The sequence below is a fragment of the Engystomops pustulosus genome, chromosome 1 (genome assembly GCF_040894005.1).
Source record: "Engystomops pustulosus chromosome 1, aEngPut4.maternal, whole genome shotgun sequence".
NCBI classification, from domain to species: Eukaryota; Metazoa; Chordata; class Amphibia; order Anura; family Leptodactylidae; genus Engystomops; species Engystomops pustulosus.
Window position 1 is genome coordinate 208,136,324 of NC_092411.1, and position 22,790 is coordinate 208,159,113.

A 22,790-nucleotide genomic window follows, 5' to 3' on the forward strand; every position below is an offset into this window, starting at 1 on the left:
TGTGTGAGACTCCCATGTATTTCAGTGTGAATAAGGGTGTTGAGGGTGACACTGGCTATGTGTGATGCTGAAGAGAAATCAGCACCCTTATTCAACCCCTCCTTGCGGAATTCTCTTCAACAGGTCACACAAAACACAGCCAGCGCCTCTCTCTACTCCCTCATCCATGAGGTGAGCAGGGTAGCAGTGTCACTGACAGTTAGGAGGCTTGGTAGCTTGCCTGCATGCTGGAGTTCCCTGTCTCCATGACTGGATCTTTAGTAACACATGACATCTATTTTCAGAAGCATTAATAGAACCAACACTGGATCATATACAGTATAAAGTACTCTAAAAGTTATTGTGTGTGGTTTTTGGAGTGGACGCTGGTGAAAGGTTCCTTTTAAAGGTGCTCCACTGTTACCAAGATTTCCCAACAAATTGCTTTGAGTACACCATCTAATAAAATTGACAAATACATTTTATCCCATTTGAGAGTAAATTTGATTTATCTCTCTGCAAAGCAGCTGCCAAGGGCAAGGCCATGCCTGCTGGTACACCCACTTTCTTCTTTCTGATCCACCTAGCAGTGCTAATTTACTATTCCTGTCAAAATAATTGAAAGAAAAAACAACTTCAACGTTATTCAAGACCACAACCCTGAACGTTAAAAAGAGGAATTTCCTCTACACAGGTAATATACAGGACATCTGTATATGTTATAGAGTGAAATGTTGCTTTTTGTGTGGTCACTGTTAGCTGGAAGACTTCCTTTAAGAGATTCCCTAATGAATTATTACATTGTAAACCTTGTTGTCACTTAAAGAGGTATTCCTAATTCAGGTATTTATGACAAAACCCCAGCCTCTACCTATCTCAGAAATTGAACCGGCTGACCACCTTCCCCCAGCCAGGAAGAATGGAAAGTTTTACACTCTCAGTTCAACCCGGCTGAGGGAAGGGGGTCAGAAGACCCCTTCTTCCAGAGGAGGAACCCGCTTCTATCACATATTTTATGACATATGTGGTAGATATTTTATAAGTACCTGACTAAGGAATTCCCCTTTGAGTTTCAGGCATCACATTTTCCCTTATGTTTCTTTATAATGCTGTAATCATAGACTCATAACAATGACTTTAATTACAGACCTTATGCAGATGGATTTTAAGTGTAAAGAAAAACTATAGGAAGAATGTAGCCTATCACAACTGGAGACATGCCTTCAACACAGCACAATGCATGTTTGCAGCCCTAAAAACTGGCAAAATTCAGGTATGGGAAACATTTTACATTTGTGTGACCTTCCATTCAGTTCTGTTCAACAGTCTGGGTCAATGATCAAAGCTTTGCGTTAAGAGCCACTTATCTGTAGACCATCTCTTAGGCTTATGCTTCAATATTCACCTTCATTTAAACAGCTCATCATAACAATAATAGTATCTATATAATAATATAATGATGTGATGAAAATATATTCCTTCTGAAATTCTTGCAATAAGCCACAGGAAGACCCAGAAAATCTTTCAGCAGTTTGTAGATGCAGAAAATCTGTAGCATATTGGCACCATGTGGTCTTGGCTTTAACAGATTTTCTTCTTCTACTAGTTGATGGAATTCTGAGTAGTTGTATTTGAGTATACACCCAGGTGCTTCATATAGTTCTGTGGTAGATCTGCAAACAGTTTAACATGCGCACTGTTTGTGTGATTCCCATGGTGTTGCGGACGTCCTTGCATGAGGAATGGCAGATCTTAACACCTACCTAACATGTATCATCAATGGATACTTTATTTTCAAACCTGGAAAATGAAATGTTTTTATTATTATTTCAGTTTACAACCTAAACCACAACAGAAGCTGAGCAGACTAGTAACTGAAAGGAGATGTTTTTCTATTGTTTTCTCTAGAGTCCCATAATTGTAGCTGTCAGTGTGTTTCCATTAAACTATCTTAACAGTAGCTATAATGGAAAGTATTGCCTTTATACACCATTTAATATGTATTTCTTTCTATAGAATAAGCTCAGTGATATAGAGATTTTATCCTTGATGATTGCTACATTAAGCCATGATTTGGATCACAGAGGGGTTAACAACTCTTTCATACAGAGGTAAGAAATAATAAGATTGTTCATTATTATGTTTGTTTTAAAGCCAATTTACCTTTGGGAATTCAGCTACTGCAGTCACAAGACTGGATCAGACACGTTTTTATCCATTTTGCTTTGTTAAAGGGGTTAGCCACTTTTTGGTGTGTAAGTGTCAGGGGCAATTTACCAATATACATCTATTAAATGTTGTGCACCACTTTCTAGATATGTAAATGGAATTCCCCTGGCTTTTACCTGATCAGTCAGACATTCCTGGCCATAAAATGGCTGCAGATGAAAGGTCATGTGACCTCTATCTGTCCATGAACATTCTGGCAGGGCGATTTTTTTTTTTTTTTTTAATTACTGCTCTATTGCAAAATATCAAATTACAACCATTAAGCAATACCAAAAGTACATTAAACAAACTTTTAAGATGTATTTATTTTCTCACCCCTAATATGTACTGGGTGGGCGATTTTAAATGAGTTGCGAAAATTGGCGCAATCTGACTCCACTACAGGGGAAATTGGAGTTACGTCTCAGGGCTGACTAAAAAAATGCATCAGTTTGGTGTTATAACTATCAAGTTAAATCTCTTCTTTTTACATTACCCTATCATATAGATTGTCTCTGGGTGTCAAAGTAGAGCAGATTGTACAATTTTATACAAGAGTATTAAAAGATATATAGACAATTACAGGCGGTCCCCTACTTAAGAACACTCGACTTACATATGACCCCTTGTTACAAACGGACCTCTGGATATTGGTAATTTATTGTACTTTAGTCCTAGGCTACAATGATCAGCTGTAACAGTTATCACAGGTGTCTGTAATGAAGCTTTATTGTTAATCCTGATTCTTATTACATCCCAACATTTTTAAAATCCAATTGTCACAGAGATTAAAAAAGGTTCTGGCTGGGTTTACAATGATAAAATATACAGTTCCGACTTACATACAAATTCAACTTAAGAACAAACCTACAGACCCTATCTTGTATGTAACTCGGGGACTGCCTGTACTAGTCATTTGTGTGCATGTAGCCTTACTTTAAAGGGAACCTGTCACCAGGAGATCCATTTTTAGCACTCCCCCAGTCCCCACAGAGCATAGTACATACACTGCCATAGAGTTTTTGTATAAAAAATTGGTTTTACAGAAAAAAAGATATGTTATATTGTACCTATCATTAGCATGGGTTGTGTGACTAGGCAGTTGCCAAAAGGGAGGGTCTGGAAAGGAGCAGTTCCCCCCCACCCTTGGGAAACATGTGACCTTTTCAAATATATGAATAACTCCCCACACTCTGGATTGGCTGTAGAGGAGCAGGGGGCGTCGGTAAGCCCAGTGATTGGTGTTTTCATACATTTGAAAAGGTCACATGGAGGAGCTGTTCCCCAAGGGTGGGGGGGACTCCTCCTTTCCAGACCCTCCCTTTTGGCAACTGCCTAGTCACACAGCAGATGCTAATGGTACAATATAACATCTTTTTTTTCTGTAAAACCAATTTTTTATACAAAAAACACTTTGGCAGTGTATGTACTATGCTCTGTGGGGACTGAGGGAGTGCTAAAAATGGGTCTCATGGTGACAGGTTCCCTTTAACACACTTTTGATAACTTTGCCCCACAATGTGTACATTAAAATCTATGAAGCAAAATAATTACAAACCATAAAATTGCCTTTGAGTCAAGTTATAGCTATTGTGGTTTGGAATTGAGCTTGTGGGCTTCCCCAGACACCTGTTACGTACATGATACTGTACAGTGTATTACAGGCAAACCTTTGTAATTTTTTATATAACATGTGTTATTGGCAGATGGAAAGTAAAGCTGTGAGGAATTTGGCAAAAATGTAATTTATTTTTTTAAATAAAATCCTAACTACATGTGATTGGAAAGTTTTATTATTGTTAAACATTACACTGTAGTTACAGAAAGATCAAATATTTCTATTTAATAATTGAATTTGTCTAAATATGGGCTGGGTTGTAACAGCGGAAGCTGGAACTTGAAAGTAGAAAATCGCCCTGCAGGATCCACTAACCAGTTGGGTATGGAGATAAAATTCTTCTTAATTGGGGATTAAAACCCATCAGCCGCAAAGTAGCTAGTAATACCAGCAGAGCCTTAATCATGACCAGTGGAAGCTGAAAGTGACATCTGGACGAAGCTTTACTGTTGTCTCTCCTCTCTGCCTCCAGTGTTATTCCACCATTACTAATCAGAAAGACAATATGTGACCCTTTTATAACAGCGGTTTTATTTTAGTGTCAAAAGTGTAAAAATGGCAGTGAAATTCTGGTTGTTGGCTTGTGGGAGTGCAGTAAGAACATTGACTTATTTATCCTCTGTTGAGCACAATTACAACCACACCTTAAGTAGTTAACACTTCACTTCCCACTAGCTTTGGTTAAAACCAATAGAATTATGAAATTTTACATCATAGAATTTTGGAATGTTGGAACTTGTTCAGCCACTTGTATCATTAGTCTGGAATTGTGCATCTGCCTTTTTTTCCTGCTTTTCTGCTAGTAAAATGTATCTTAGTGTTTGATACATCTGCCATTTGTTGAGCTCATTTAGTGAATTTGCAGCTTTTATTTAAAAAATAAGGTGCAATTAGCTCTAATCAATTTCCTACATCTGGTGGGCACTGAAGAAATTTTGCACACAAGTTGTATTAGGAGCAAAATAAGGAGCAAATTCACCACTGTGCCCAAAAAAGCATCCAAAAAGTTGATACATCTGCCTCAATATTGTGTATTTCACTTGGTGGTTTTTTTGTATTGCTGTGCCTCTTTTGGTGCAGTGGGGTTTTTGCAATTTTTTTGGCTAAAATTTAATTTACTATGGGATTGTACCAAGACACTTGCAACCAATTGTACAAAAATTCCAGTCACATCCCGGACTAGTAGAAAAGTCGCAAAATCATTGCAACCCCTAGGACCTCATATTTAAGACTTATCAATAAGGCAAACTCGCTATGATAAATCTTAGAGGAAGAATAGCTAAAGATAAAAAAGACACACTATTCATGACTAACAGTCATCCTGTGGAATGCTTTGCAGCAGCCACCTTCTGTACATCCTGCTATTGATATTCTGGAAAGGACATACAACCCCCCAATTGTAGAGGAGAGTTGAGCTATGACTATCCTAAAGCTTGTAAATTTACTGTATGACATATATTTAATATTTTTATTTTATATATAGTTATTCTAATGTTTTGCTGGTTGATAAGATTAATACTTACATTTTAGTATACATGCAGTAATTTTTTTTTCCAGGAGTGAGCATCCACTAGCCCAACTGTATGGTCATTCCATAATGGAGAATCACCACTTTGACCAGTGTCTCATGATTCTAAACAGCCAGGTTAGTGTCTCAAATTATGTAGATTTTGGACTATGCAGTTAAATAAAGAGTGATTTCTTGTATATACCTTTGCCTGAAAAGTTCACATCAGTATTTAGTTGTTTCCATTATTCTGCTCTGTCTCACCCATCCTATAGAATAGTGGGGGCTAACCTATGGGATGGATGCCATTGTTGTCACTCACCCCACCACAGACAGGTTGAGTGACCCAAGGCATTCTTCTACAGTCCTGTGTAGCCCAGGATCTACTGCATTCAGTTCTATTTTAAAGACAAACTTCCTGGGGCTGCAGGAGGACAAAGGAGGTGTGGACAGGGCTGAATTATCATTGGAGCTCTTCCTGTTCAAGGGGAACCTGGAGGGAAACTACAATGATAATCCAAATATAAACCTGGGAACGGGGGCTCCAAGCAAGGTGGGAGCACCCCGAAAGACAGAATAGTCACAGAAGAAAGGAACAAACAAGCGCAAACCTCGTGTGATATTGTTAGGTAAGTGGTGCACTAGGCGTATAGGTGCCAAACCTCACCTGGACTACGATGCAAATAGGCCTTTAGTTTTTTATCACTTGAGTACAGCTGCCCGTCCTCAATAGCCACATACAACCATGGACAGGATCCCGGAGACGCATGGAACAGTGCTTGTGAGGACCAGGAGGACAAAGGAGGTGTGGACAGGGCTGGATTATCATTGGAGCTCTTCCTGTTCAAGGGGAACCTGGAGGGAAGCTACAATGATAATCCAAATTTTTCCTCCTTCTTTCAATTGTATTTATGTCCTCATGACAGAGGTTGCGATAATGTATATACATCATAGATGTGGATAAAGGCAATTTTACTTACTGTTTCCTCCTGTCGAGACGGAATCTGTCCGTTCACGGCTGCAGTTCACGGCTCGATGTAAAGTCATGTGACCGCAGCACAGCGTTTAGTTTAGTAGTCTGTGGTGGAGGAGATTGGCAGCGTCAGCCATAGTCTGGACTGGGGGAGACTGGGGGCGTCAGCCATATTTTGGGTGGGGGACATTAGTGGCATCATCCATATTCTCGGGAGAGGGGGATTAGCAGCGTCAGCCATAGTCTGGGATGAGGACATCAGCAGCGTCAGCCATAGTTTGGTCTTGGCTGTGGAAGGTAAGTGACCTGAGTGAAGTTGGCCCTCCCCCCACCTTGTCCAAATCAAACAAAATTGGTGTCAAACGTTTGTGCTACGTTTGTGCAGCAGAAATTTTCGTTTGTGCCGCTATTGTTTTTAAGATATTCATGAAAGTTTACAGAAGTCATCAGAGGTCATCCACCCCCCCCCCCCCCACATTGACCAAACCAAACTGGTGCCGAACAATTCTGTTTGTGCTGGTTTGTGCTGCTCAATTTTTTGTTTGTGCTGCTTTTGTTTTGAATAAATGAACAAAAAATTAAAGGTCAATAGTTCAACTAGCCCCCCCACATTAACTGAATCAAACAAAACTGGTGTCAAACGTTAGTGCTACGTTTGTGCTGGTTTGTGCAGCAAAAATTTTCATTTGTGCCGCTATCATTTTTAAGGTATGTTCAGGTGTTTACATAGGGTAAAGGTGTTTAGGATGAACTGGTAAAAAAAAACCTAGTGACACTTCCCTAGTTTGATCACCAGGGTGAGCTAGCAAACACATTGTACTTTGTAAGAAATGAACTCTGATGACCCCTGGAAAAAAGTATGAATATATTAAAAATGATAGCAGCACAAACGAAAATTTTTGCTGCACAAATGTAGCACTAACGTTTGACACCAGTTTTGTTCGATTCGGTTAATTTGGGGGGGCTGCTTGAACTTTTGACCTTTCATTTTTTGTTCACATATTCAAAACAAAAGCAGCACAAACAAAAATTTGAGCAGCACAAACCAGCACAAACGTAGCAGAATTGATTGGCACCAGCTTTGTTTGGTTTGGGCAATGTGGGGGGGGGGGCTGGTTGACCTCTTATGACCTCAGGAAACTTTCATTAAAATCTTAAAAACGATAGCGGCACAAACGAAATTTTTGCTGCACAAACCAGCACAAACGTAACACAAACGTTTGACACCAATTTTGTTTGATTTGAACAAGGTGGGGGGGGGGTGCAACTTCACTCATGTAGGTAAGTGCCGTCGGCAATAGTCTAGTCTGGGGTGGTGGAAGGGGGGGCGCCGTCCGCCATAGTCCAGTCTGAGGTGGGGTGTGGGGGGCCATCAGCAGGGCTGTGGAATTGGAAAGCCAAACATCCAACTCCTCAATTTCCAGAATTTTGGCTCCAACTTCACATCCACCAAAATTGTCTCGGACTCCATGACTCTGATTTCACAGTCCTGTTTTCCTGGTCACTCTAGTAAAGCTGTGATAAATACTGACATTTCTTCACAGTGCCTTATCCCTCTAATCTGTAGCAGAGACGCTTCACTCCTGAGTGTGTGTACATAAAGTGCAGCACACATTCAGCTCAATTAAAAGGCGGATCAGCAGTGTCCTCACTGCTCCTGGGTCCTCTCCTGGCCCTCTGCTCTGTGTCCTGACTCCTGACACTGTGTGTATACATTGTGGTCAGGACCCTGAGCAGAGTGCCTGTAGGAGAGGAGCCAGGAGTGGTAAGGACTGGAGTCAGGAGTGGTAAGGAGTGGTAAGGTCAGCTGTACTATACTGCTCCCAGGTCTTCTATTGCTCCTAGCACAGATCTGCTCCTGATGCCGCCGCATACAACTGGCAGTGGGCACAGAGCAGAGCGGCACATGGAGGAGAGAAGAAGTTGTAGTGTGATGCAGGGAGGAGAAGTGGAGCCATGAAAGAAGAGGATTTATTTATTTGTCTGCTCTGGGGTCTCCAGTATTATTAGTTTTATACTGTAGGGGAGTCTTGTAATATATGTCACATATAAAGCTCACTTTCTGAGTCAGGGAATCCTTATTTTATTAGATGCAAGGGAAAAATGTCAGAAGTAAATAAAATAAAAAATATCTGCATCTAACCAATAACAACAAAACATTGTTAAACTTATTGGCCCAAATATATTTTTGTGTTTGTGCCAGTTTTTTGTCTTAATTGAAAAAAAATGTCTTGCACATGCATTTGTTATGACACTTTAGAAAACTGTGCACCTAAAGGGGCATGGTAGTGTCTATTTGTAGTTTGAGACACATTTATGTCTAGAATCCAACACAATTGTGGAATTGTGTGCACATCCTGAAAACAGACCAGATTAACTAAGAGCATGCAAAATTATTGATTAATGTGGCACAAACTGCGAATGGCAAATTGCGAATGTGGCAAATTACATTAAGGCAGATTGCACAAGTTTTCATATATCTGGACCATAGTTTTTATGGAGTTATCAGTCTGTTTTGAGGATCCAAGATTCAATGAATAAAATGCTGACTTCTTTATTTTCTCAGGGTAATCAGATACTGAGTGGCCTCTCCGTTCAGGACTATAAGTCTGCCCTGAAGATGATAAAGCAGGCTATCCTTGCTACAGATTTGGCTCTTTATATAAAGTAAGTCCAAATGATCATCAAAGGATTGTCTTGGTATTGCGGCCCATATTTGATTTATTCATTTTCAGCCATTGCACAGGCGAACTGACCAAAAAAGGAATAGCTAAGTTCTTTTCCTTGGCAGCGCCTAGTACTTTTGTACATCAGAAACAATCTGTCTTACAGCCTCAAGCTTCAAGTTTCATACGGGTATTCACAAAGGTGCTTGCCTTACTTAAACAATAACAGTTTCACTTAAATTATTTGTTAACTGTGTGAAAATAATACTCTTTACTGTGTCCGCAGGAGAAAGGGAGATTTCTTTGAACTGGTTAAAAAGAGAAATTTCAGGTGGGACAATTCAGCACAAAAAGAGCTGCTTTTGTAAGTATCTGGCTCAAGAGTAAACATTGTAGCATGGATCTATCACTCTTTATTGAGTAGGGTACTTTGAAGTTTTAGGACCACACCTTTCAGGCAGCTATACATTTTCCATACATGCAGCGGATTACCTTAAAGGGATTGACCACTTTTCAATACATTTGATCCATTAGACATGTCTCTGCATGTATGTGTACCTCTGTCTTTTCACCCTGTGAGAGCTCCAGCCTTCCCCTGTTCTCCCTTTGCTGCAATCTACATATATACTTTCCTGCTTCTCTCTCCTTCAGTCTGTCCTAATAGCAGCCTTCAATGTGTTTCTCTCAGTCCATCTCACTGACAGACACAGGGAAAGGGGAGGGGTGGAGAGACATGTAAACAAATATCCTACAGAGTGCACAGGTAGACTGCACACAGCACTAAGGGAATCATCAGGGATGATTAATCAATTGGTGAATATAGGCAGTAAGGCAGTAAATACACTTGTGCAAATTATGTTAAATAGTGGCCAAGCACTTTAAAGGGCACCTACCACCACGAATCTACCTATAAAGGTAGATCGGGTGGTAGGTGGATGTATGGGACGTGAGGATAGCCCTTTTTAGAGCTAATCCTCACGTCCCCGCTAGCGTAGCATAAACTTTATTGCCCTAATATGTAAATTTTATTAAGCGGCTACTGGGGCGTGGAGTAGCCGGACACGAGGCTACACGGCGCGGCTACTCCACGCCCCAGTAGCCGCTTTCCCCCGCCTACCCTGTGATCTTCGGCGCGCAGCTCCTGGCAGCTGCGCGCCCTCGTCCGAGAAGCATGCGCAGTAACTCCGGCCTCGTTCCCGAGATCGCGCATCCTTGGGCCTGCGCTCTGCATACCTATACCAGAGCGCAGGCCCGAGGATGCGCGATCTCGGGAACGAGGCCGGAGTTACTGCGCATGCGCAGAACTCTGGCTTCTCGGACGAGGGCGCGCAGCTGCCAGGAGCTGCGCGCCAAATATCACAGGGTAGGCGGGGGAAAGCGGCTACTGGGGTGTGGAGTAGCCGCGCCGTGTAGCCTCGTGTCCGGCTACTCCACGCCCCAGTAGCCGCTTAATAAAATTTACATATTAGGGCAATAAAGTTTATGCTACGCTAGCGGGGACGTGAGGATTAGCTCTAAAAAGGGCTATCCTCACGTCCCATACATCCACCTACCACCCGATCTACCTTTATAGGTAGATTCGTGGTGGTAGGTTCCCTTTAACTTTGAAATACGTACGATTTGCCTGCTTGCTACATGGAAAGTTTATACTGTGGATTCTCTTGCAGAACAGTAGTGCCGTAATGTTATTGTGATTACAGTGATGGCGCTGTTTCACCAGGGATCTCTGTATACTTTTCCCTGCATATATACAGTACAAAATAGGCACCTGTATGTAGAGAACACCACAGTCTTACTATTTGATAATTATACTTTAAGCAAACTGGCTGCAATTGTCAGCTGTTCCATGTTTTTCTTGCAGTTTGGGCATGTGCTAACAATTGCCTATGGGGACACGGGGAAGGCTGAAAAAGAGGTCCTGGTAACAGGTTTGCCTTTAAAGGAGAAGGCCACTTTACCTCATGTTTTTTGTAATGTATGTGTAAGTGGGGAGAAGGGCAGGATATTAGGTAATTTACCAATATTAAAAATTTTATTAACTATTAAAAGTTATGCTCTGCTTATTTGAAATGTCTTTTACCTCATCAGCCAAACAATCCTGGCCACAAAATGGCTGCAAATGGAGGGTCATGTGATCTCTAACTGTCCATGAACAACCGCCAGTCAGAGATCACATGACCCTACATCTGGAGCCATTTGATGGTCAGGAATGTCTGACTGATGAGGTAAAAGACAGGAGGCTACACTTTACATTTAGATGTATATTTGTAAATTACCTAATATCCTGCCCCCCACACTTACACACACATTACAAAAAGACATGAGGTAAAGTGGCCAACCCATTTAATATTTACCAATAAAGTTAAAAAAATCTCTACACTATAAAAAACATTGACAATACCCCTTGATAAACATATTGTATATCAAAACGACTGAGACATAATAGGGAATTAATTTCTAATATTCATTTTGAGTTCATTTTACTTTTTAAATTTACTTAAATTAATTTTTGGTAAATTTGACCTCAAATAAAACTAAAAATGAAAGAATCTGTAAACTTTTGTTAAGTTTTAACTATCCCTATTTGTCATGAAAAAACCTTTTCAAGATAGCAGGTTTAGCTCTCATGCACACAAATGTTTAAAATGACGAGGTTATCCCCTCCAACCACTAATGTGTGTATGATGGAGTGTGTATGATGGAGGGGCATGTCTCTATCCGTTCTGTTGTTTACAATTTTGGTTGCCCCTGGATCCAACTGTAAATCTTCTCACTATGGTTGGATTCTTCTCATGAATAGCATCTCTTGTCTGCACGATGCAGTGCTCTCTGCCTCCTGCTCCTCCTTTCTGCTTTACAAGACCAGCTCAGACACATGTCTGACATTTTATTACACTACATGAATCAGATATTAACCTTTCATTATATTTAAGCTGAATATTCATGTCTTTTCTGCAGAGCTATGTTGATGACTGCATGTGATCTCTCTGCCATAACAAAGCCCTGGCCAGTTCAACAGAGGGTTTGTATCTTTAAAATGTTTCTTTGGTGCTTGCTTAGCATGAGCATAATTCTGTTAGAATGGTTCGTTTTAGTAGTTATAGCTCTACTACTAGAAACTGAAGTATTTCTAGGATAGTTTATCTTTTGTAAAATGTTAAATTCATAATTAACTTTGTACATCAAAAATTAAAATAGATTTTTATTTCTGTATTACAAATTTTAATTGTACCACTCTCTTTTCACTTTCCTTCTGCCATATCCAGTAATTGTTAACTATTTTGTGTAAAGTGCAGTCAAAATTTTGTGCCCGACGTATTACAATACCTCATGGTAAGCCATGGAGAGTAGTGTCTGTCAAGTGGTTCCACACAGTTTAATCCGCCATTAGTGAAAGACATCCCCTGTGAAATTCTTGTGGCCTCCACAGTGTAATGCCCCCCTAACTGTATAATATCCACTTGCTGCCACCAGACTGCTAAAAGGGAACCGGTCAATACCTTTTACACCAGTAAAAGTAGTGTATGAAATATCTTTTCTAGAATTTCCTCTTTTATGATAAATCTCATCCATTTACCTATCTTTGCAGTATTTTTTAGTGACTCTAAAACAAATGTTAAAGGAAATAAGGAAAAAAGGCCCTTTTTTGTTATGTATTGAAAATTTAGAGATTAACTCAAAATGAATTCCCTAGTTTGTTGTATATAACATGTATAGTCCTGGGCAAATGGGATGAAAATGCTGATGTTTTTCATTGTGTGGTGTGTGTGTGTTTTTTACTATTTTAATATGTCCCCAATAAAGTCTTAAAAGACACCTGGAGGACATGTTTTTCACTGGAACTGGGACGATCACATCCCCGATGGGTCTATAGAGCGGGTGGTGGTGCTGGCTGCTTTATTCACTGAATATTCACTGCTATGTCAGAGCTGCACAGTGAGGAAAGTAGAAGGCAGAAGCAGTAATAAACCTCTTTACCTTCTCCCTAGGGTCTCCGGTTGTCTTTTACAGCCAGAGTCCCAGTTCATTTTCCCACAGCTGTTTGTAAAATGAAAGCTGAGCTCTGATTAGTTGCTATGGGCAACAAGAATCGTTTTACCTCAGACACTTCTGATAAATCTACCCCTATAATCTTTGAGACACAGGAGGTGCAGAGTTTTAGGGTTTCCAGTCCCTCATTTCTATTCTTTTGTTGATTCATTAAGTCTGCTGGAAGATTAAGTACCTATTATTTATTTACAGAGCACCATTATTTACAATCAATAAGAGGTTCACATATATTACAGAGATCTGAAACAAGTGGAGAGAGGAACCTGCCTGTGAGGGCTCACAATCTATATGGGAGGGTAAGAGGAGACAGGAGGTGAGGGAGCAGAGCAGTGCACATTTTGGGAGCGAGTATGGGGGATGCACAGAAGAAGTCCTGGATGCGGTTGTGAGAAGAGCGGATGGTAATAGAGTGAAGCTATTGGGGTTTATATGGGAGCAAGAAGGGTGTAGCAAAGTGTAGGGTGATTACTAATAAAAAAAAACAAGAATAAAATGAATGAAAATAAAGACACTTCTAACTGTAGTAAAGGATATGTTTACTGCTTGTTTAAACACTGAAATACGTTTTTGTAATGATGACATGGCAGCAGATGGAGTGCTGGGCCTCTAGCCAATAAGACAAAATTCTTGGGAAAAAAGATAATAATGGAGGAGGAAAGTTACAATGATGGTTGTAATTATGTGAATTATATGGCTCAGGTTTATAAGGTCACAAGAAAGAATCATTATCTTTTATTATAAACAGTAAGGAACTGCATGGAAACATTAAAAATTACAGTATTGTAAAATGGTTAGTTTCACTTAAGGAGCATATCTCAAAAAATGTAGACAAGCATTAAAATCTGCTATAAACTGTATATGACAACCATGTAATGTTAAATCGATGCAAACAAGTATTTTATTCAACTTTTCATTATTTCTTTTCAAAGGGAATAAGATGCAATATATGTTTTAATCGACCTTCCAACTTCAATCTTCACCCAAAATCTGGAAGTGTATAAGTGCATTAATAAACAGACCAATAGCTAGCAAAATATTATGTCTTATTATTATTATTATTCCATATACAGGAAGTTGAATTTGTATGTTTGTGTTGTCCCTGTGACAATTTGATTGTGGTCATTGGAACAAGGATTATCAATAAAGTTTCATTACAGACACCTTACAGCTGATCGCTGCAGCCTGGGACTGAGGTAAAGCATCCAGAGAACTTCACCTGAGGTCAGGTTGCATAATGTTTGATGAGTATTAGGCCATGAGCAAGGGCGCCTGCGTGCACCAGAAATGTGTTACCGAAATCTCATAAGTGTAATGTCCATGATGATGATTAAATAAAGACGGACTTTAGTTGAAGCAAGCAAGCTGGATCATTTAACTTCTTCTCTGCTTAAAGTAAATCTACCATGAAGCATGATAACCAGTGACACTTACTAATAAATCCAGACACAGTGACTGTGGTAATCTTTTTATATTTGTTATTTATTGTCTCCTTCCTTCTAAAATGAACTTTTGGAATTAAGCCAATGAGGTCCTCTGGTGGATGTTCCCAGGATCCCTCAGTGCTGTATTTTCACAGGCTGTTAAAATAAGTAGAGCAGGTCTCCTCTCCTCCTGCACTTCCTGCTGCTGCTAGATTACACAGGGAGAGGGAGGAGAGAGAGCAGCGGAAGGGTGAGACATGTTCTGCTCATTGTAACAACCTGTCAATTTGCAGCACTAAGGGGCTCTGTAAACACCCACCAGAGCACCTCAGGGTCATTAGTATAATTATAAAAGTTAATTGTAGAAGAAAGGAGGCCATGGATAATAAATATAAGAATATTACCACGTCCCAATATCTGGATCTATTAGTAAGTGTCCCTTACCGTGTCTTATCATGCTTAATTTTGATGGTACATTTTTTTTAAGGTGGAGACTGCCTGTACCACAAGATATGCAAAAATAAGTACAATGAATAACATCTATTTATGATGTTTCTATTTATATATTGTTATCTAAACTAATTCCTTTTTTTTAGGATGCAATATAATTATAGATATTTTGAATTGCAATGTTATATGTTGAAATTATATACAGTTTATATGCAGTGGTTTTATATGACTTTTGTTCAACTATCATTCTCTTCGGGATGAGTGAAACCCACGGTCAGGCAGTTGATGGTTTAGAATTAGAGATGAGCGAGCACTAAAATGCTCGGGTACTCGTTATTCGAGACAAACTTTTCCCGATGCTCGAGTGCTCGTTTCGAGTAACGAGCCCCATTGAAGTCAATGGGAGACTCGAGCATTTTTCAAGGGGACCAAGGCTCTGCACAGGGAAGCTTGGCCAAACACCTGGGAACCTCAGAAAAGGATGGAAACACCACGGAAATGGACAGGAAACAGCAGGGGCAGCATGCATGGATGCCTCTGAGGCTGCTTAAATGCACCATTATGCCAAAATTATGGCCAACAGCATGGCCATGACAGAGTGACAGAATGAAGCTAGATAGCATCTAAAACATCCAATAATTGACCCTGACACTATAGGGGACGGCATGCAGAGGCAGCGGCAGCAGCGGAAGGCTAGAGAGTGGCATGGCGACATACCCTAAATGGACTCAGGCTTCAAACCAATGGGTAGCAGAGAGGAACCAAAGGAGGTGAGCAAGAAGCGCTCAAATAATATTGGTACATGATAAAAGTTTGCCAGTATATTTTGTGGATTACACAGCAGGGTGGCGACAAAGTTAACATGGAAGCCATGAAAACAATCCAAAATTCTGCCTGACACAGCTCGTTTGATAAGGGGACGATGTATGGAGGCAGTGAACTAGTAGTAGATTAAAGGTGCTGCAGTTAAAACTATGTTAGTTGGTTCTTGGCATGGAGCTGGCGCTCCGCTGCCAGGCGAGCTTTCGCCAATCCAAGCCCCTGTCTCTAGGCTACTCCCCAAACAGCACTTCTAAGAACCTTTCGGATAAGATCAAGTGTAGTAGCGTTCTTATAAGTTTGGGATATGGCGGGTGAGGGGAATGTAAACATCTGCGCAAGAAGCGCTGAAATAATATCCGTAAATGAAAAAAGTTTGCCAGTATATTTTGTGGCTTACACAGCAGGGTGGCGACAAAGTTAACAAGTTTGATGTGGAATGCCCTGCAATAGCTCTTGGGCGGTGTGCCTTTTATCACCTAGGCTCAGCAGTTTGAGCAACGCCTGCTGTCGCTAAGCAACGGCACTGCTGCTGTGCCTAGAGCTACCGACTGATGGCGCCATGCCCACGGATGGTAATTCGGAGGAGGAGGAGGTGGAGGAGGGGTGGGAGGATTTGGAGGTATAGTAGGCCTTTGAGACCTGGACCGAGGTAGGCCCCGCAATCCTCTGCGTCGGCAGTATATGACCAGCCCCAGGGTCAGACTCGGTCCCAGCCTGCACCAAGTTAAGTGTAGTAGCGTTCTTATAAGTTTGGGATATGGCGGGTGAGGGGAATGTAAACAGATGCGCAAGAAGCGCATGATGCGCATGGAGCTGGCGCTCCGCTGCTAGGCGAGCTTTCGCCAATCCAAGCCCCTGTCTCTAGGCTACTCCCCAAACAGCACTTCTAAGAACCTTTTGTATAAGATCAAGTGTAGTAGCGTTCTTATAAGTTTAGGATATGGCGGGTGAGGGGAATGTAAACAGATGCGCAAGAAGCGCTGAAATAATATCCGTAAATGGTAAAAGTTTGCCAGTGTATTTTGTGGATAACACAGCAGGGTGGCGACAAAGTTAACAACTTTGATGTGGAATCCATGAAAACAACCCAAATTTCGGCCTGACAAACCTCGTTTGATAAAGGGACGATGTATGGAGGCAGCTATATGGACGACTTTTGGAGGTAGCAATGGAGACAACGTGTGGAGGCTGCTATGGAGACAATTCAATTTGGATAGTGCCTGTATGTGGCAGTCCAAAAAATGTTTCAAACCAGAGGAGCAGGTAGGTGGCCCTCCAGAAAAATGGAATAGATTGAGTGCCTGTATGTGGCAGTCCAAAAAATTTTTCAAACCAGAGGAGCAGGTAGGTGGCCCTCCAGAAAAATGGAATAGATTGAGTGCCTGTATGTGGCAGTCCAAAAAAGTTTTCAAACCAGAGGAGCAGGTAGGTGGCCCTCCAGAAAAATGGAATAGATTGAGTGCCTGTATGTGGCAGTCCAAAAAAGTTTTTAAACCAGAGGAGCAGGTAGGTGGCCCTCCAGAAAAATGGAATAGATTGAGTGCCTGTATGTGGCAGTCCAAAAAAGTTTTTAAACCAGAGGAGCAGGTAGGTGGCCCTCCAGAAAAATGGAATAGATTGAGTGCCTGTATGTGGCAGTCCCAAAAAATTGTTTAAAACAGAGGACCGGAAAGGTGGCCCTCCAGAAAAATTGAATAGATTGAGTGCCTGTATGTGGCACTCCCAAAAATTGTTTAAAACAGAGGACCGTGTCGGTGGCCCTCCAGAAAAATTAAATGCATAAAGTACTATACCTAGAGCCAGTGGGCCCTGTCAAAAAACAGCCAGTTTCCTCTGCTTTACTGTAGAAAGAGGAGGAGAAGGAGGAAAATGAGGAGGAGGAGGAGTGGATAAATTATTCAGGTTGAGCTTCCTTCACCTGCTGGAGATTTGAAATTAGGAGAAATCCATGCTTTATTCATCTTGATAAGCGTCAGCCTGTCAGCGCTGTCAGTCGACAGGCGTGTACGCTTATCGGTGATGATGCCACCAGCTGCACTGAAAACCCGCTCTGACAAGACGCTAGCGGCAGGGCAGGCAAGAACCTCCAAGGCGTAGAGCGCCAGTTCGTGCCACATGTCCAGCTTTGAAACCCAGTAGTTGTAGGGAGCTGTGTGATCATTTAGGACGATGGTATGGTCAGCTACGTACTCCCTCACCATCTTTCTGTAAAGATCAGCCCTACTCTGCCGAGACTGGGGACAGGTGACAGTGTCTTGCTGGGGTGACATAAAGCTGGCAAAAGCCTTGTAAAGCGTACCCTTGCCAGTGCTGGACAAGCTGCCTGCTCGCCTACTCTCCCTCGCTACTTGTCCCGCAGAACTACGCACTCTGCCGCTAGCGCTGTCAGAAGGGAAATACTGTTTCAGCTTGTGCACCAGGGCCTGCTGGTATTCATGCATTCTCACACTCCTTTCCTCTCCAGGGATGAGAGTGGAAAGATTTTGCTTGTACCGTGGGTCCAGGAGAGTGAACACCCAGTAATCGGTGCTGGAATAAATTCTTTGAACGCGAGGGTCACGGGATAGGCAGCCTAGCATGAAATCTGCCATATGCGCCAGAGTACCAACGCGTAAGAATTCACTCCCCTCACTGGCCTGACTGTCCATTTCCTCCTCCTCCAACTCCTCCAACTCCTCTTCTTCTGCCCATACACGCTCAACAGTGTAGGACTCAACAATGGTCCCCTCTTGTGTCTCGCCAACATTCTCCTCCTCTTCCTCCTCATCCTCCTCCACCTCCACCTCCTCCGATATGCGCTGAGAAACAGACCTAAGGGTGCTTTGGCTATCAACAAGGGAATCTTCTTCCCCTGTCTCTTGTGAGGAGCGCAAAGCTTCCGACTTCATGCTGACCAGAGAGTTTTTCAACAAGCCAAGCAGCGGGATGGTGAGGCTGATGATGGCGGCATCGCCACTGACCATCTGTGTTGACTCCTCAAAGTTACTCAGCACCTGACAGATATCAGACATCCACGTCCACTCCTCATTGTAGACTTGAGGAAGCTGACTGACCTGACTACCAGTTCTGGTGGAAGTTGACATCTGGCAGTCTACAATCGCTCGGCGCTGCTGGTAAACTCTGGATAACATGGTCAGTGTTGAATTCCACCTCGTGGGCACGTCGCACAACAGTCGGTGAGCGGGCAGTTGGAGGCGGCGCTGCGCTGCCCTGAGAGTGGCAGCATCTGTGCTGGACTTCCTGAAATGCGCACAGATGCGGCGCACCTTCGTGAGCAAATCAGACAGATTGGGGTATGTCTTGAGGAAACGCTGAACTATCAGATTTAACACATGGGCCAGGCATGGCACATGTGTCAGTCTGCCGAGTTGCAGAGCCGCCACCAGGTTACGGCCGTTGTCACACACAACCATGCCTGGCTTCAGGTTCAGCGGTGCCAGCCACAGATCAGTCTGCGCCGTGATGCCCTGTAATAGTTCTTGGGCGGTGTGCCTTTTATCGCCTAGGCTCAGCAGTTTGAGCACCGCCTGCTGTCGCTTAGCGACGGCACTGCTGCTGTGCCTAGAGCTACCGACTGATGGCGCCATGCCCACGGATGGTCGTTCGGAGGAGGAGGTGGAGGAGGGGTGGGAGGAGGAGGAGGCATAGTAGGCCTCAAACACCTGGACCGAGGTAGGCCCCGCAATCCTCGGCGTCGGCAGTATATGACCAGCCGCAGGATCACACTCGGTCCCAGCCTCCACCAAGTTAACCCAATGTGCCGTCAGAGATATATAGTGGCCCTGCCCGGCAGCACTCGTCCACGTGTCCGTGGTCAGGTGGACCTTGTCAGAAACGGCGTTGGTCAGGGCACGGATTATGTTGTCTGACACGTGCTGGTGCAGGGCTGGGACGGCACATCGGGAAAAGTAGTGGCGGCTGGGGACCGAATACCGAGGGGCGGCCGCCGCCATGAGGCTGCGAAAGGCCTCGGTCTCTACTAGCCTATAGGGCAGCATCTCCAGGCTTAGCAATCTGGAGATGTGCACATTAAGGGCTTGGGCGTGCGGGTGGGTTGCACTATATTTGCGTTTCCGCTCCAGCGTCTGGGGTATGGAGAGCTGAACGCTGGTGGATGCTGTGGAGGATCGTGGAGGTGACGATGGGGTTTTTGTGGCAGGGTCCTGGGCAGGGGGCTGACTATCAGCTGACACAGGGGAAGGAGCAGTGGTGTGCACGGCCAGAGGTGAACGCGCTTGTTGCCACTGAGTGGGGTGTTTAGCATTCATATGCCTGCGCATACTGGTGGTAGTTAAGCTAGTAGTGGTGGAACCCCTGCTGATCCTGGTTTGGCAAATGTGGCACACCACAGTCCGTCGGTCATCCGGTGTTTCCTTAAAGAACCTCCAGACTTCTGAAAATCCCTCGCCGCAGGAGCCCTCGCCACGGGAGCTTCACTAGTTGACACATTTGGCGCTGATGCACCAGCTCTGGCCCTGCCTCTCCGTCTGGCCCCACCACTGCCTCTTCCAACCTGTTCTGGTCGAGGACTCTCCTCCGTCTCAGAAGCACTGTGTTCACCCGGCCTCTCAACCCAGCTTGGGTCTGTCACCTCATCATCCTCCGATCCCTCAGTCTGCTCCCCCCTCGGACTTCCTGCCCTGACAACAACTTCCCCACTGTCTGACAACCGTGTCTCCTCATCGTCGGACACCTCTTTACACACTTCTTCCACTACGTCAACAAGGTCATCATCACCCACAGACTGCGACTGGTGGAAAACCTGGGCATCGGAAAATTGCTCATCAGCAACCGGACAAGTGGTTTGTGACTGTGGGAAGGGTCCAGAAAACAGTTCCTCAGAGTATGCCGGTTCAAATGGCAAATTTTGCTGGGAGGGGGCAGACTGGGGGGGAGGAGGCTGAGGTGCAGGAGCTGGAGGAGTGCCGATTTCGGTGACATGGGTGGACTGCGTGGAAGACTGACTGGTGGACAAATTGCTCGAAGCATTGTCGGCAATCCACGACATCACCTGTTCGCACTGTTCTGGCCTCAACAGTGCTCTACCACGATTCCCAGTAACTTCAGACATGAACCTAGGGAGTGTAGCTCTGCGGCGTTCCCCTGCTCCCTCATAAGCAGGTGGTGTCTCACCCCGCCCAGGACCACGGCCTCTGACCCCTGCAGTAGTTGGATGCCCACGTCCCCGCCCTCGTCCTCTACCCCTAGCCCTCGGGTTAAACATTTTGAAAATGAGAGTTATAACTTGTATTTTTTTTTTACCTTTTTTGTTTTTTTTTTGTTTTTTTTTTGTGTTTTTTAGTTTTTAAAACCAAACGATGCTATCCTATTGCTATGGCTATTTTCTAGCCAAGTATTACAGCACACTACTATGCCAGATGAGATGACGCTGAGTTATGAAAAAAATAAACGTAAAATAAAAAGAAACTGGCAGACTGTGCCTAATTGAAATACAACCCCGGGCCCTAATAAATTTTCCCACTTCGGTCTTTGCGATGGATATGTGCGTCACTAAAACACAGTGGTCGCAAGTCTGACTCCAAATTGCTCCCAATTTGATAGTAGATGCACTGCAGCAAGTACAGCCACCAGCAGATCAACCAGAAATCAAATATATATAACGCTACTGTAGGCGTAATTAAGACGTTTGTATTCTCCTATGGCTATTTTCTAGCCAAGTATTACAGCACACTACTATGCCAGATGAGATGACGCTGAGTTATGAAAAAAATAAACGTAAAATAAAAAGAAACTGGCAGACTGTGCCTAATTCTACTCAAACCCCTAATAAATTTTCCCACTTTGGTGTTTGAGGTGGATATGTGTGTCACTAAGAGCTAAACACAACGGTAGCAAGTCCCCCTGCTAATTCCTCACAATATGGTACTAGCTGCAAATAAAAAAAAAAAAAAATTATAACGTTATTGTAGCCCTAAGAAGGGCTGTTGGGTTCTTTTAGAATCACTCCTGCCTAACAGTAAGCTAATAGAACACCCTAACGCTTTCCCTGAGCAGCAGCAGCTCTCTCCCTAGCGGCATCCAGACAGAGAATGATCCGAGCAGCGCGGGCAGCGGCTAGTCTATCCCAGGGTCACCTGATCTGGCCAGCCAACCACTGCTATCTACGTGTAAGGGTACCACGTCATGCTGGGTGGAGTGCAGAGTCTCCTGGCTTGTGATTGGCTCTGTTTCTGGCCGCCAAAAAGCAAAACGGCGGGAGCTGCCATTTTCTCGAGCGGGCGAAATACTCGTCCGAGCAACGAGCAGTTACGAGTACGCTAATGCTCGATCGAGCATCAAGCTCGGACGAGTATGTTCGCTCATCTCTATTTAGAATGTTGCACATTTGGACTTTAAAAGGAAGCTGCCACCAGGAACGTGATTTTTAGCTGGTGATAGGTTCCAATAGTCTATGTTATGCTGTTTTTAAAAATGTCTTTTCATGTCATTTCAGTAGTTTATAATAGTTTTTTTCACATAACCTGGCTCCCTGCCAGCGTATGTGTGCAGTGTCACTCTTATCTCCTCCACACTCGTGTAGGTCCCTCACCCCTCCCCACATACTGTCATGTGCATTGAGCCAGCAGGAGAGGGAGGGGTATGATATGGAGAAAAGGAAGTGTGGAGATACAGGCAAAGGCTGCAGCTGCCCCCCCCCCCTCCCCGAATGTTGACAAAGTTTTAAAATCAGCATAGCAAAGGCTATTGGAACCTGTCATCAGCTAAAAATGACATTCCTGGTGACAGGTTCTCTTTTAGATATTTTAAGATATTTGCATTGTTATACATATTTTGTGAGTGTACGGAATAAAAGACAGAATCCTTTTCATATTTACTGCCTTAAACTATATGGTATGTTTATTACTCCCAGACTCATGCATGTTCCAGATTTCAGGTGAAGACTGAGGTCGAAGGGTTGCTAGTGTGAATAGACTGGTCTGTATTGTGTCTTATTGCCTTTCGAAACTCTAGGTGTTGCATTGTCATTTCAAATCCATTGTGGTGACATGCAGAGCTCATATCATGAAGATTGTGTCGCTGACCAAATACAGTATTTCTGGACGTAACTGAATATCTGTTTATCAGTCTATCTTTC

The 22,790-nt window shown here is 43.2% G+C and overlaps 1 protein-coding gene across 7 annotated transcripts in view; it reads left to right on the top strand.

Annotated features, from left to right (window-relative positions):
- The window catches only part of PDE5A (phosphodiesterase 5A), a 208,779-nt gene that overhangs the window by 159,253 nt on the left and 26,736 nt on the right, over positions 1 to 22,790 (top strand). For 6 of the 7 annotated variants that reach the window (XM_072119190.1, XM_072119184.1, XM_072119188.1 and 3 more), the window contains exons 13-18: positions 1,127 to 1,252; positions 1,996 to 2,090; positions 5,363 to 5,450; positions 8,852 to 8,952; positions 9,238 to 9,315; positions 11,910 to 11,973. In XM_072119190.1, coding sequence (XP_071975291.1) covers positions 1,127 to 1,252; positions 1,996 to 2,090; positions 5,363 to 5,450; positions 8,852 to 8,952; positions 9,238 to 9,315; positions 11,910 to 11,973 — 552 coding nt within the window. Of the gene's footprint in view, positions 1 to 1,126; positions 1,253 to 1,995; positions 2,091 to 5,362; positions 5,451 to 8,851; positions 8,953 to 9,237; positions 9,316 to 11,909; positions 11,974 to 13,930; positions 14,131 to 22,790 lie in introns of those variants that run through there. The other variant, XM_072119191.1, reaches the window with a different exon arrangement.